The 16,133-nt window shown below is 37.7% G+C and overlaps 1 protein-coding gene across 1 annotated transcript in view; it reads right to left on the bottom strand.

Moving 5' to 3' along the window:
* Nucleotides 1-16,133, bottom strand: part of LOC143171856 (adenomatous polyposis coli protein-like) — a 169,158-nt gene that overhangs the window by 32,114 nt on the left and 120,911 nt on the right. Inside the window, exons 8-10 of the mRNA XM_076360955.1 lie at nucleotides 13,578-13,682; nucleotides 8,982-9,080; nucleotides 5,207-5,585 (exon numbers count right to left, since the gene is read on the bottom strand). Of these exons, the coding sequence (XP_076217070.1) occupies nucleotides 5,207-5,585; nucleotides 8,982-9,080; nucleotides 13,578-13,682 (583 nt within the window). The remainder of the gene's footprint in view (nucleotides 1-5,206; nucleotides 5,586-8,981; nucleotides 9,081-13,577; nucleotides 13,683-16,133) is intronic.

Raw genomic sequence — 16,133 nt, 5'->3', positions numbered from 1 at the left:
GAAGATTTTAGAACATATGATACAGCCCCAACCAATAACCTTGCAATCTAACATTAAGACACTGAATGACTTGCAAAAACTAGTAGGGACTATCAGTTGGGTACGCCCATTGCTGGGAATAGATAATGACATGTTAACCCCACTGTTCAAGTTGTTAAAGGGTAATCCCGAGTTGACATCTCCACGAGAATTAACGACAGAGGCCAAACAAGCGCTACAAAAAATATCACAGGCACTTACCGAAAGGCAAGCACAATGCGTAATTGAAGGATTGGGAGTTAACTTGTATGTCCTAAATCAGTCCCGACAAGCAGTGGGCCTCTTAGGCCAATGGGACACCAAGGGTACCCAGGATCCCTTAGCCATCATTGAATGGGTATTCCTGCCGCATCAAGCACCAAAAACGATAGTGACAAGGGTGGAAATGTTTTCGATGCTTGTGCGAAAGGGACGCGCGCGATGTTTGGAATTAACGGGCACAGATCTTAAAACAATTTATCTCCCACTGACTAAAGACCACCTTAACTGGTGTGAGGCTAATAGCCTAGAACTACAGATAGCGCTGGAAAACTTTAAGGGACAAATTCTAATTCACTATCCATCTCACAAATTATTCTCCCTTAATGAGGAAATTAGTATAATTCCTGAATCGTTGAGTAAGGAGGTACCTGTCGAAGGACCCACCTTATTCACCGATGGATCAGGACGAACAGGTAAGGCAGTTATAGTGTGGTGTGAAAAAGGGGAATGGAAACATCAAGTTCACCATGTTGTAGGAAGTCCTCAGCTGGTGGAAATATACGCAGTAATTCAGGTCTTTCGCCAATGGGAGATGCCATTAAATTTGGTTACTGATTCTCAGTACGTCGCCAACGTTGTCAGGTGCTTGGAAAAGGCTTGGCTCAAAGAAGTTGATAACGAACCAGTGTTTTTAATGTTCAAACAGGTATGGGACTTGTTGAATCGCCGCGTAAACCCGTATTACGTGCTCCACGTGAGGAGTCATACCTCTCTCCCAGGGTTTATATCAGAAGGGAATGCGCGAGCTGATCGTCTCGCTGCCCCCGTATGGACAGTCCCTGTACCAGACGTTTCTACACAAGCCCGATTGTCGCACGAGTTTTTCCATCAATCTGCCCGAATGCTGCGTCGACAATTTGGGTTGACTTGGGACACGGCACGAAGTATCGCACAAATGTGTCCTGACTGTCAGCAATTAGTTCCCATACCCCAAACAGGGGTAAATCCCCGAGGAGAAAAGGCCCTACAGATTTGGCAAGCCGATGTTACTCATATCGGAGAATTTGGCAAACAAAAATATGTGCATGTTTCCATCGATACGTTCTCCGGAGCTCTATGGGCGACCGCAGAGACCGGAGAAAAAAGCAAAGATATTTTACAGCACTGGAAAGGGGCCTTTGCTGCTCTAGGGGTTCCACACCAGATCAAAACAGATAATGGGCCCGGGTACATAAGCGCAAAAACGCAGGCCTTTTTGGCACAATGGGGCATTCGACATATCACTAGTATCCCTTATTCCCCTCAGAGCCAGGGTATCGTTGAGCGGGCTCATCTCACTCTCAAGCAGCTACTACAAAAACAAAAAGGGGGAATGCTAGGGGAATCACCACAAGCCCGCCTCCATAAAGCAGTATATGTGTTAAATCATCTTACAATAAGGGAAGACAGGACAGCAGTTGGCAGCCCTAACACGGTAATAGTGAGACACTTTACATCTTGTAACTCAGCTTCTCCAGTAGGAGAAAGGGCTCGGGTGTGGGTCAAGTCATTGGAAAATAGCCAATGGGAAGGCCCTTATGATCTTATAACATGGGGGAGAGGATATGCTTGTGTTTCCACAGATCGTGGACCCCGGTGGATACCTGCCCGCTGCGTTTGACCGTATCTGGACAAGGAGCCCAAGGAGCCCACAGATGCATCAATGGTTTGAAGTAGATTACTGGGACTTACACAAAGTATCTCATTCGATATTCGGGGAACCACCTAGTGGGCCAGGCCATGCCGGGGTATATAGGGGACCAAGTGGGTTGCCATTAGCCGTGGACTGGGAACACCAGGCGGCAGAGAACAGTCAACTGGATAATCGAGAGGTGACAGGAATTCCCTGCCTCCAGTGTCCCGGATCAACACATCACGCATGGACTTTGTGCAAATGCGATAATTGCGAAAGAAACTGGTATTGTCACTCTCAGTTCCGGGCGGGAAGGTGCACAAGGTGTAAAGGGCATACCATCGGGAGCGCCGAACCACAGATTCTACAGCTAGTGTGTGGGAGATCACATTGTGTCCCCCAGCTGTGGACTGTGTGGGAAACGGACTGGGAAAGTACCAAACGACAGCGTGACAAACAACTTGGGTGGAAACGGAACAAAAAGAGAACGTAAACCATGACGCCAGTATGGGGGGGTGTCCTGTGGCTAGTATCACTGTGTGCGGTTGCTGCGTTATGGGCACCCTCACAGCCGAAGGAAAATGTTTGGGTAACTCTGGCCAATCAGACAGGACAGGATTCCATCTGCCTGTCGATATCTTCCCCCGGTAACCCCTTTTCTACCTGCCTAGTGGGGCTTCCTTTAGATAATTGGGACTTGGGCCTGACTAGTCCTTTCAAGGAGGCCTGCGGGGGGGGACGACACGCCACTGACAATTGGGATGGATGCCTACCACATCTTAATCACTTGCCAATAGAACCTCAGGAACTCGAGCTATTAGGGTCCATAAAAATGGATTGGTGTTTGTATTTCAATTATTCAGGGGCCAATGTTTCCTGAGCCTGGCCTGGCATTCCCTCTCATATTAAAGGTGGGCCGTGTTCGTTGGGAAGATTAACTCTACTAATGCCAAACACATCTATGATCCTAGACCACAGAAGGAGCACCCCTAAGACGCGCAGTAAGCGCAGAGCACATGCCTACACTTCACAATGTGATGATGCTGTCGACCTATGGAACCAGAACACTATAGCTGCGGTTGCAATCTTGGCTCCAGGTGTCGCAGCAGCAAAGAGTTTGGTCACATTAAATAAATTAGGATGTTGGCTAGCGAAACAATCAAATGCAACCTCTGAAGCACTAACGGGATTATTAATGGATGTAGATTCTATACGACATGCTACTTTGCAAAATAGAGCAGCGATAGATTTTTTGCTTTTAGCGCAAGGCCATGGGTGTGAAGAGTTGGAGGGAATGTGTTGTATGAACCTATCTGATCATTCGGAATCAATTCACTGCAGCATTCAGATGTTGAAGGAAGGAGTACAGAAGCTAAGAGTGGAAGACCCCTGGGATTGGCTGGATAAATTATTCGGGAAATGGGGTCTAAGCGGCTGGTTAAAAGGACCAGCCAAGCTAGGAGGGCTATGCTTAGTAATGTTCCTTTGCATCCTGGTTTGTGTGCCGTGTTTATTACAAGGTATGCGAAAAATGATTGAAAGATCGGTTTCAGCAGTGTTTCTAGTAAAACAAAAAGGGGGAGATGTGGGGATGGGAATCTCACTAAGGGGCATTCCTGAGTTTGATTTTAATGAGCAAACACTGTACCACCTGGCATGACAAGGCACTTAAGCAGAAAACAACGGAGAAAGGAATGTGCAGCTGGAAGGAGAAAAACAAGATAAAGACCATGAAGGCATTTCGCATGATCAGGAAGAACAGGCCAATCTGCTAGAGCATAGATGCGCGTGAACACAAGGCTATAACCTATCTGCAAGCTGCAGGTAGCGCGTGTACACTTCTGCTTGCTATAAAAGATGCTAACAAAAAGCAATAAAGGTCTTTGGTTGCCGTGTCTGCCGGAGTCCGTGCCGCTTTTCACCCCCACACTAGCCAAGGACTTTTTAGTTTTCCATGCTCTACTGACTGAGAAGGCTGCAGGTGCACAAGAAGCTGGGAGGGGGCACAGCCAAACTGGCCAAGGAAACATTCCATACCATGTGACGTCATGCTCAGTACATAAACTGGGGAAAGCTGGCCGGGGGGGCCGCTGCTCGGGGACTGGTTGGGCATCTGTCGGCGGTTGGTGAGCAATTGTACTGTGCATCACTTGCTTTGTGTATTATTATTATTATTATCATATTATTATTATTATTATCATTTTATTTAAATTATTAAACTGTTTTTATCTCAACCCACGAGTTTTTCTCACTTGTGCTCTTCCAATTCTCTCCCCCATCCCACCGGGGGCAGGGGGAGTGAGCGAGCGGCTGTGTGGTGCTCAGTTGCCGACTGAGGTTAAACCACGACATTTGGAAAAATAATAATCTTAGTGAAACAAATCAGTAAGTTTAAATTTTCTGGCAGCATTAAATAATACAACACCTAAGGTGAAGCTGTTTCTTTGGGTGTTATGTCCTTATGAATGGTTAATTAAGCCCTTTGCTTCATAACAGAACTTTTTAAGTTCATAATTTTGTGAGCTAGACTTTCCCTAAAGCACAAATTGTATTGGTACATCTTATTCACAGACCCACTTCTACAAAATGATTCTTGCAGTAAAATCCAACATCCAAAACAGAGCCCACTGATTTCAGTAGTAATTTTGATATAGATGTCTACAGCATATATTTACAAAATGGCAACTTTAATCCTCCCTTACTTCAGAAAAGCAGTTACTGAGTAATCGAGAAGGTTACTTTTTTTTTTTTTTAAAACAACTATGAGGGAAAACTCCAATTCACGTAAATTGTCACTTCTCTGGTATTTTAACACTGAACTATTTCTTATGTACCACATTCTAAATAATAGTTCACATTATACTGAATAGACTGAGATTATTTAATTTGTGCCCTCTATCCCTTTCCTAGATGAAATTTTTATCTTCTGAACATATCTGAATGAAGAGCAATTTGGGATTATTTATTTAGATATATTTCATGATCCATTCAAATGTAAAATAGCAATGAGTAGAAATTTATGTTTAATTTGTAGATTATAAATATAAAACACTAGAATTATATCTGGAAAGCATACCAAAGCCTATGATTTAAAGAACAAGTTTATAAATGAGATATCATATCTATAATAGATACTATTTCCTGATACTACCTCAACTTGAATATACATAAATAAATGAATAAATATAAAAATAAAAAAAACCTTACATACATTTAGATTAAAGCTGAATTTTTTGTAAATTCACTGCTTTCAAAATATATTTTAAACATCTTTACACAGTTTACAGAACCTACTTGGGTTTTTGTCTTGGTCCATGCCTTCTTCATGTGCCTCCTGCCATTTCCAACATGTTTCACAGTAAGCACGGATTTGCTCCAAGAGATGAAGCACACGGATTTCCCGTCTGCCTCGCTTATCATCGGGCTGGGAGTGAACGATGTTATGCAGTGCTGCGCTGGCTCTGGCACGGGCCTCTTTACTACCACGGGAATTTCCTAACAACACAGAGTCTTTATCATTGCCATGTAAAAGCTGGATGAGGAGAGGAAGACATCCAGACTGACGCATAGCTATGCAGCTGTCTTGGGAGCTAGACATCGCTAGCAATGTTCGCGACATGTCATCTTTATCATGAGTACCAAGCATCGACAATAATGAATACACCATTTCCACCTGCAGGTCAAATGATTTTAAAAATACAATTACATTTTAAAAATACATATCAAATTAAAGCAAAGTTCTCAATAACATGCATGAGCAAAAAAGAAAATTTATTTATATAATGGTGCAAGAATTTCATAGAATCATAGAACCATAGAATGGTTTGGGTTGGAAGAGACCATCTAGTTCCAACCCCCCTGCCATGGGCAGGGATATCTTTCACTAGATCAGGTTGCTCAAAGCCCTGTCCAACCTGACCTTGAACACTTCCAGGGATGGGGCATCCACAACTTCTCTGGGCAACCTGTTCCACTGTCTCACCACCCTCATCATAAAAAATTTCTTCCTTTATCCAATCTAAATCTACCCTCTTTCAGTTTAAAAACTTTGCCCCTTGTCCTGTCACTACAGGCCCTGGTAAAAAGTCTCTCTCCGTCTTTCTTATAAGACTCCTTTAAGTATTGAAAGGCCACAATAAGGTCTCCCTGGAGCCTTCTCTTCTCTAGGCTGAACAACCCCAACTCTCTCAGCCTTTCTTCATAGGAGCGGTGTTCCAGCCCTCTGACCATTTTCGTGGCCCTCCTCTGGACCATGTCTTTTTGTGCTGGGGGCCCCAGAACTGGATGCCATACTCCAGGTGGGGTCTCACCAGAGCAGAGTAGAGGGGCAGAATCACCTCCCTCGACCTGCTGGCCACGCTTCTTTTGATGCAGCCCAGGATACGATTGGCCTTCTGGGCTGCAAGCACACATTGACGGCTCATGTCCAATTTTTCATCTACCTCATATCCCCAAGTCCTTCTCTGCAGGACTGCTCTCAATCCATCCATCACCCAGTTTTGTACTACTTTGAAATAATTAAATAAGCACTATTAGTTCTTCACCATTTATAATCTTAATAAATCTCACTTAGTGGTTAAATGGCTAGAATAACTGGGTGGTAATTATATCTAACTGTATTAATCTGCAAGACTAATGGCAAAGACTTCCATTGCACACAAGGATTAAAGAAACATACTAATGAAAGTGCTTTAGTTTGGGAATGCAGGAATATATTTAAAATTAATTTTATCTCAGAAGAGTATGTTCTGTATGAATCATACTTTCATGAAAAGATGCTCTTCAGTGAAAAATTATTTGATGTATGGCATTAAATACAGTTACTCCAGACAAGATGACTGATTTCATTAATTTTTAACATACATTGTGCTAAAAAAATCTTACACATATTTTAATGTTTTCCATTAAAACTATTTCAAATTAACCAATGAATTTTTGTTATGATGAATGATTTGCATATAGGCCAGATTATTTACAGCTAATGCAAAATTGAAGAGTTAATTTAACACTTTCTTCAAATTTACAGGGATAAAACCAATGGAGCAAACAAATGCTCATTTAATATATACAGTATAAAGTACTAAGCATTTGTCCAACTAAATCAAGCCATGAAAAACCAGCATTACACATTTAACTCAGAGCAACCAAATTTCAAATTAAAAAATAGCAATTTTTGAGGGGTTCCTTGGCTGTCATATAATATAGTGGTCAGTGCACTATTTGGTTTCTCTTTGCATTCTGTTTTCTTCAGTAATACCTTTAGATTGAGAAATGCGTTTGGTTCTTTTAGTGAACTTTTAGTAGAACAATATGATGTACAAGGTTATATTAGATACTATCTAGAAACCCCAAACTCCTAAAGCCAAGAATACAGCAAATTTCAAAATCATAGCACAACATAAAGAAACTATCAAAGGGAATTGCAAAGTAGCAGTAGCATTTTTCTAAATACTAGAATTGCTGAAGCAATAGAAATCTTAAAATTTATAAAATTGTATGATCACATGCAAAATCCGCTGAAATACTCTTGGAGCCAATTTTATGACAGCCTAGCATTCCAGTTTGTAGATCCTTACTTCCTGGTATGGGGAAAAAAATCAAATACAGTATTAAGACAATCCACTTGGATTCTCAAATGAGTTAATTCAGTCTGCTTTATGCATGCCTCTTGACAGACATTTTAAGCAGCAGCTTTAGTCCACAGTTATTTAGATTTGGAAGATAAAGTTTTTTGTCAGAGAATAAAGCTATAGAAGCCATCAAAATCTGGCCTCCAGATTCGTGGCACATATAGTACAGGAAAAACTCTAAAATATATACATATATTCTTTATATATACACTACACACAGAGGCGTCTCTTTTTGCATCTGTAAATGCTTAAAATCTCTACTGCTTTCCCTTCTTCTCATGCATTAATTTCAAGCTTTTCTTACCCCACAGCACACTAAGATGGACCTATTTATATGTCTTTTTCCTTCTACACTCAGTCCCTTTCTTTGCATTCAGGGCTCTCCCTTTGTCTGCACTTTTTGGGAATTCTACACTTTATAATGGAAAGTAGCAAACAGACACTCTAACTAATGTCACCTCCATTTGGTACACGCATACAATGAAGGGCAGAAATTACAACATAACACTGTTTTAAGGCCCAACATAACTTAATACTATGTCAAGGTCCTGCTTCCCAGAAGACTGGGATCAGCCACACATTGATAATATCTATATTGCTGCTGGTGCCAGAGATAGTATAAAGTTCAGTGGTTCAGGGACTCAATTGTGCGTTACAGATTTGCCCTTTTTTCCTCTCTTCATGCTGCTCGTATATCTTGAGTACACTCTTTATTGTATATCAAGATTCATCTCTATTTTTTCAGTAACTTTTTAGAATACATTGCAGATATATAAAAGGTTGCTTCAAAAGATGGAAAGATTACCTCCTATTTCCACTGAGAAAAAGGAAATTGCAGCTAAAGAGATTTAGTTTAGATATTAAAAATTTTAATAGTAAAAACTGAAAAATTGATAGAGATTGCTTATCATTAAAGCTTTTACCAATAGGTTAGACAGCTTTCACATGCTGTCAAGAATGCTCTTAATAAAATTAATGCATTACTGGGAGATATATTAGATGATCTCCTCAAAGTCCCTTCACATTTCCTATTTTCAATGATTATTCAATTCAAATATATTAGTCACGACGAGCATTTTCCATTCTCCATTATTCTACATTGTATTATCTGAATTACTATAGAGACAACGAACAGATATTTATTACCATCAAGGGTTTACGTAACCTTTTTTTTTTAATTTAAATTTCTTAGCAATGCCATCTGTTTTGAGGACTCAGACTCCAGTAAAGTATTCCAAGAACTGCTTTTAAAAGGGTTAGTTTTCATAATGGATTATGCATCAACATCAAAATTATTTTAGGTACTCAAATAATTTCTTGCAATCAAATTTTCCTTATTGATCATTCAGCTAATATCGGCACTATTGGCAGAAACAATGAGGTTATTGTATTAGTAAAAATGTAGCATTAGCAACCTGTGGTTTGTAATCTTCGGTTACCTTGGCACCCAGATGATTTGTCAGTCTGCGAGGAACAGAATAGTTATTACTAGAGTTCATAACACTGGCTGTCTCATGGTCCATTCGAGCAGCGGAACCCTAAAAATTTAAACAACAACTCAGTATAACACAAAATCTAACTGCAATACCAACTATTGCCTAAATCAGTTTCAGCCTTGGATGATGAAATCGTATTTATAATAATGAACTGTCAGCATGTATTTTGGTTAAGTTAGGTCCCCCCACCCTGACATAACTTAGATGTCACTGTTAAACTGGGTTTTATTATCCATTTTTCCCCTAAATTCAACCTCAAAGAAGTTATATTTTCAATGGAAGTCTTTTATAATTATTTTCACCAAGAAAAAGGAGAACTGGACTTGGCAACAAACTGAATTATGATTTTTACAGAGGGAGAAAAAAGTAGCCTCTACTTTTAGGTCAGATTATATAGTGAGTAGGAATAAGCCTATACTACCTTCAGAACACCATCATATATGCAGGAATTGACAGAGAGATTCATCTTGACAAGGAGTAACCTACTTGAACTTGTCTTTATCAAAAGCAAATCACAGGTGGATGAATCTTCTGTTTTTTAATGAAAAACTATAAAATAATGCTGACATTTGCTGCAATTTCTCTAAAAACTATGGTAGATAGCATGTTTCTACCTATTGCAACAACACCCAGTTATTAACATCTTTGCCCTTTTTTAATCTATTTTGTGTACTTATACCCCCCCCCCCCCCATTTATCTTCTCACACTCCTCTTTGGAGTGGTGTTTTTGTGTGTGTGTGGGTGTGTTTAGTTCTTTCTTTTTCTCTGCTTCCTGTCTGTGAAGCTTCCTTTACTATGTCCCTCTCTCACAAGAAGATTCCATTCAGTTTGGGGCACTTAAAAATACATTTGAATAGTATACAATTTAAGGGAAAATTGTTCTGGTTGTTTCATTGTTGTACTGAGTGAGCTTTATTTTGTCTCAAAATTGAGCTGAATGCCTTCTTATATTGAAGTTTGCCCAACATTCCATTGTCCTGAGCCTACATCACTGTATTAAGTGACTTTTTCCTGTATCAGCTCTAATAGAAGGAAGACACAATTTCCTAAGAGTTCTTAATCCTTTTATATATACCTAGGTGAATATGCTACCCACTGTGATCAAAATAGGTGGTAATATGATAAATATTTATCTGGAATCATATGTTTGTTCTCTTATCAAAACAGCCCAAATAAAAAATAAACTCTGGAAGTTGAAAAATTACTTCATATTCTAACTGTTAAACACTAACTGTGAAGGAATCACAGAAGCAAACTCCTACGAAAATCATAAATATTACTGGACCATATCAGTGACATTTAAAAAGTCATGTACAAAATAATGTATACTATTTTAAAGATACAGGTTTTTTAATCTACTGACTTTTAATTTCTGGTAGAAATTATAAAAAAGAAGTTATATATTCTAGTTATACTGGAATATTTAAACAGACTCATTTCATTCTCCATTTGAATCCAGAACATTTCATGCATATTCCAGAATAAGTATTAACATAGGATACTAAATAAGTACATCTAGAATGATTTAAATTCCAATATATATTTCCTATGTAAACAAGCACTTCTTTTTGCTGTTACGGATGGGAAAATTTGAAAAATGTAAAGCTTCCTAAATTATTTCACTTTAATAATCTGCAGTGCTATGAATATGGGAAAGAACCCTGAGATTTTTACACTGACTGATCCATTAATATCATCTTGACCTCAGACTACATTCAGAGGATTACAGGTTTCGTATATGTACATGCCAAAATTCTCCACTCAAGTTCAATATGCTCATTTTATCCAAGAAGGAAAAAAAGATGCAAGTTTGGAGCACTACCTATTAAAGTCCAGCATAGTGTAGACAGAAAGAGCATACTTTTCCTACTGTTTCTAAAAAACAGTATCAACTTTGATCCAAATAACTATTTCCTTCAAAGCCATCATTTTTGGCCTTACTACTTTGAGGATGCCATGAGGACCAAATTAAATGCAAATACCTTTCTTACTGGCTCCTAAAGACTGAGCTGAAAGAAGTAGTATAAGAAATGTGTAGCCATTCATCGGAGAAACTGGAAAATGACAGATATGTACATGGACCCTTCTTGTGTAGAACCTTCTCTTTCCAAATCTTTTCCTATCCTTCTACTTCATCTTGTTTTCTCTTTTTATACTTTCCTGTCTTTCACTTGTTGTTTGTTGTACTATACTTGCTATTTATTCTGTCAATCAGGTTGTGTTCCCTATTTTGTGGCATATTTTATTAATAAAATAGAATACCTCATTGAATTCCTTTATAAAATTTGCAAAATAAATGTTTGAATAAATTTCACTACAGTGGCAGAATAGTGAGCATAATGGAAAAGAAGAGAAGATAGCTGTAAGATGGTACAGAAAAGGACATGGCTGAATCCTGAAAAATCCTTTCTTCAATTGGCAAATTTTCAATTAGCATTGCTTATATGACTACAAAACCAATTAGCCCCAAATTATTCAGTTAAAACTTTTTGCACTCCACTTAATAGTGATTGCTCAAAGAAACAAAGTATATTGAGCTGGTTTATCAGAAATAAATGCTATGCCCAATCTATTAAGCCTTCTGTCTATGGACTTGCCCTAAAAGTAAATAATCCCCAGAAGTCTCTTAGAACACAGATTCAGAGGCTTGGATCTATCAACAACCAGGAGGAAAAAATACAAATGTTTTAAATATTTTAACGAGGCAAAGTTCAAAATTGCTCAAATCCTAAACATAAAACCTCAAATGAAGAATGAATGGTCTACTTGCATAATGTCTGCCAAGGCATATGAGAATACCTTCTTCCTTCCTTGTAAAATATCTGTTGTCCAAAATAACTCCTGATTCATACAATCAGGAAAGAAAATACAGCCACAATGCATCAATTATTTAAATACATCATGCTTTCAGCCCCAAAGCAGCGCTGAATTATTTTTTTTCCCAAGTGTCCTGGTTTCAGCTGGGATAGAGTTAATTTTCTTCCTAGTAGCTGGTATAGGGCTGTGTTTTGGATTTAGGATGAGAATAATGTTGATAACACACTGATGTTTTAGTTGTTGCTAAGTAGTGCTTACACTAGTCAAGGACTTTTCAGCTTCTCATACTTCCCTGCCAGTGAGGATGCTGGGAGGGGGGCACAGCCAGGACAGCTGACCCAAACTGGCCAAAGGGATATTCCATACCATGTGACATCATGCTCAGTATATAAAGCTGGGGGGAGTTAGCCGGGGGAGGGGTGACCGCTGCTCAGGAACTGGCTGGGCATTGTTTGGCGGGTGGTGAGCAATTGCATTGTGCATCACTTGTTTTGTATATTCTTTTATCCTTATTATTATTTTCACTTTCTTTTCTGTCCTATTAAATTGTCTTTATCTCAACCCACAAGTTTTATGTTTTTGGGGTTTTTTTGATTCTCTCCCCCATCCCACTGGGGGTGGGGGAGTGAGCGAATGGCTGTGTGGTGTTTAGCTGCCTGCCTGGTTAAACCACAACACCAAGCAATAAAGCTGTCATAAGAATTAGAGTGAGAGCCTCAAGCAACTGTTCAGATATAGCAGAAAGAACTTAATTCAAAATGGTGATCAAATATCTTTCAAAAGCAAAAGTATGGGCTATGCTTAATGTTAAATCAAATTAAACGCTCAAGCCAAACAACAATTTATATTCTTTCTGATAAATCTTCTTGTACAGGATACTTTCAGAAGAATTTAAATAATTCTACTTCCCTAAAGTAGCACAAATATTTTACACATGAATTAAACGATCAAATTTATAGCATGAAGTTTTAAGAGCCCAAATTACTAATGTGAATCTCATCTACAGCTGGAGATTATGAAGTGAATGAACATTAATTAGTGCATGATAAATAATTAAAGTATTTTTAGCCAAAGAAAGAGGTCCCAAACTTGCAAAAATATTAATATAAAAAGGTAAGTAAAGAAGAATTTAACATAGCCCTCTAAATACAGTGGTAATGTGTTTCACTAATAAAAGGAATGACAATGAAAGATTATTTAAAAGCATTTATATAATCCTTTAGCACACTTCCAGGAGATTATCTCATCAGTAATACTGTTTCAAAGCTTTATCTAAAGTAGTATTAACAAAATATTAATGATAAACCTGCCATTTGATTATTTTCGTTTTTAAAATCACTGATATTTCAGTGATAATTTATCAAGTGAAATTTTGAGCAATTTCCCATAATTAAACCATACTTCTAATATTACAGTTCACCTAGAATAAAATACATTTTCTATAGTCATTTTTTTTATTTGTTTCTTAGTATTAGGCTCATTAATCATTTAAATAAAAGAAAACGGCTCCTTGCATTATGGAATGTTTACACTTCATCCTATTAAAACATTTCTTTCTAATAAATACAAGAATTTTTCTCACTTCCAGATGGAATGAAGAAAAGTGTAAATCTTTTAAAAATGAACAAGCATACAAACGCAATAAGGTATATACCAAAATATAAGCATTGTACATTTCAAGTATTTAATTATACTATCAACATAGAAAATAATCAATTTACCTGACCAGTACCAGTAGTTGCTATGCTGATTTCTGCTGTTCCTTGACCTTCATTGTGCCTCTCTGTATCATGGGAACCCGCATCATGCTTGCTTTGAGGTGCCCTCTGTTAATACAAGAATGTATGAAATTATATACAGAAATGAAGTACACTTTGACATTCAAAGCTCTCTAAACTATAAATATATCAATGCTGTATCTTCACAAAGCCATTGAGTAGTGCTTCGTATTTTATAACTCTTAGCCTCAATAATTAACAGCTGAGACAGAGTGTCTTAGAAAAATTGCAAGATGAAAGCAAAGCATGTCCTCTCAGGATTATAGTCCTGCAAGACAAAGGATTTGCTGTGAAACACAGAAACACCATTCTCTACCAGCTGTGCTCACATCACTATCAGAAACGTAACAGAATTGGAGCAAAAAACTGTCTTCTCTGCAATGTCATGTGATCTGTGCATTTACTTGGAGACAAGGCTAGCACAGTTAAATTAAGATTCCCATTCAAACACAAACACTTTCTGGGTGAACAGAAGGGTACATGTATAGTACGAATCTTTCTACATTTTAATGACAAACAATGCAGGAGTAACCACTTTGATGCAAATAAAATTTAAATAATCTGCTACTGATCAATCTAATCATATTTTATCAAAATTAATGCAAATGATACAGCAACCTAGTACAGACACATGTTCCAGTTTCTTAAGGCGATCCAATTTTTGATACAACTACATGAAAATTAAACTGTTGTCACATCCACTCAGAGAGATCAACATCAAAAATAGGGCTTTATATATTTCCTTAATAAAGCAAATAGAATAACTGAGCAGAATACTGTGTAAAGTGTCCAACATCATCCACTAATTTGTTTAAAATGTTCTACTTTTTCAGAATGACATAAACTGTTCTGTCCTTGGAACTGGCTTGAAGTCTGAAATTCAAAAGGTATTACCTTATCTCCAAAGCAGGATTATTCTTATAATATTAGTTTTGATGCCAAGCTTCATTTTTCTGGCTCAGAGGCTACTACCATAACAGACAATACTCTCTTGTATCCCTCTCATTTCATTTGCATAACTATACTTGGTTTATCAAATTCCATTTCTATGGGGCGTTACAATTTTTATGAGCAGTCCGGCCTATGACAGCATAGTCTGCTTCATCTTGCTTTATGCAAATTTCTCTGTAACATCTAGCAGAAACATACTTCTCTTCAATGTACATACACTAAAACTTCTCTCATTACCTGAAAAATGGTGAACACACTCATACAGGACCACTGGCATGTACTCTTAATTTGTTTTATTCATATAAAAACATTAGTCTCAAATCCAGAAAATATTTAACATCCAACAAGATTTCAGAAACCAGTAACTAACTGATTAAATACATGTGAAATAATAATTTAAAAATAAATATTAAAAAATGAAATCTATACAGTTTAACTAATGGAAGAAGATACTTCAAAGAACACAGGAACATTAAACAAAGTAATAACATGAAAAAATTGAAACTTGTAATTAGTAACGTTTTACTTAATATTATTTGTTTAAGTATGGAGATGAATAACCACAAGGCAAAACTCTCAAAATATTTTAGGAGATACAGTGTTGTTATTCTTTTAAACCTGATCTGTAGTTTTAAAACTTACCATCTCTATCAGTGTGTATGAAATTATATTGTTATTGCTGCTAATACAATGACTAAAGAAATTTTGGTTCCCAACAGCAGGACCCAGTCAAAGTAAGCCCTGTTGTACTGTGTTCTGAATAGAGTATAAGGACTCTCCATGTCTCAAAGTACTTTCAATCTTGAGTATAGTAGAGTAGAGTATAGTATAGTGAAGTGATGTTTGACATAAAATCTAGATCTAAGCCTCCAATATAACACAGGACAGAACTTTCCAAACAGTCATTAGATAATAATAATTTTTAATCCCATGAAGAAAGTAGCATTCAAAGTATCTAGAGGTGAAAAGCTGAACTGTTCATTAGCAAGGCTCTGAATCACTGTGTTGCCCAGTTGATGCTATTTATATGTTATTCTTCCAAGAACAGTTCTGGGTTTGGGGCCTGAGGGGGGGTGGGGGGGAGTAATTTATTAAATAGTTTTGATGCATCTGGAGAACAAACAGGGATCTATTTCATTCCCTGACAACATAAGCAGAACTCTCTCCTACATTCTCTGTCCCTCTCTTCCCAGTCACGTAAGTTTTTTGTTTACTACATGCTATTTATGAAAGAGGTGGCTTCCCATTTCTAGAAAAAGCTCTCAAAAGTATGCCAAGACAAAAAGCAGTCAACATAACATCCAAATAAATTTATAATTATAAAGAAATTACTTACAGTTACTACCAGGGTTCACCTCATGGTAAATGCATGTTTGCAGTCACAACATGCATAAACAAGCACATACTTTACTGTCACATGAGTCATCAGCAGGGCTTGAATGTGAAACCTTCAAGTTCACAGAAAAGCCAGTTCTGGTTCCATTATCACTGTGCTTTGCTCGGTTTCATCAAAGTTCATTCTTCATTAATCTGGGTGATTCTTACTGT

The sequence above is a fragment of the Aptenodytes patagonicus genome, chromosome W, assembly GCF_965638725.1.
Source record: "Aptenodytes patagonicus chromosome W, bAptPat1.pri.cur, whole genome shotgun sequence".
Lineage (NCBI taxonomy): Eukaryota > Metazoa > Chordata > Aves > Sphenisciformes > Spheniscidae > Aptenodytes > Aptenodytes patagonicus.
Note: the sequence above shows the minus strand (reverse complement) of the source record. Positions and strands in the feature narration are given on the sequence as shown.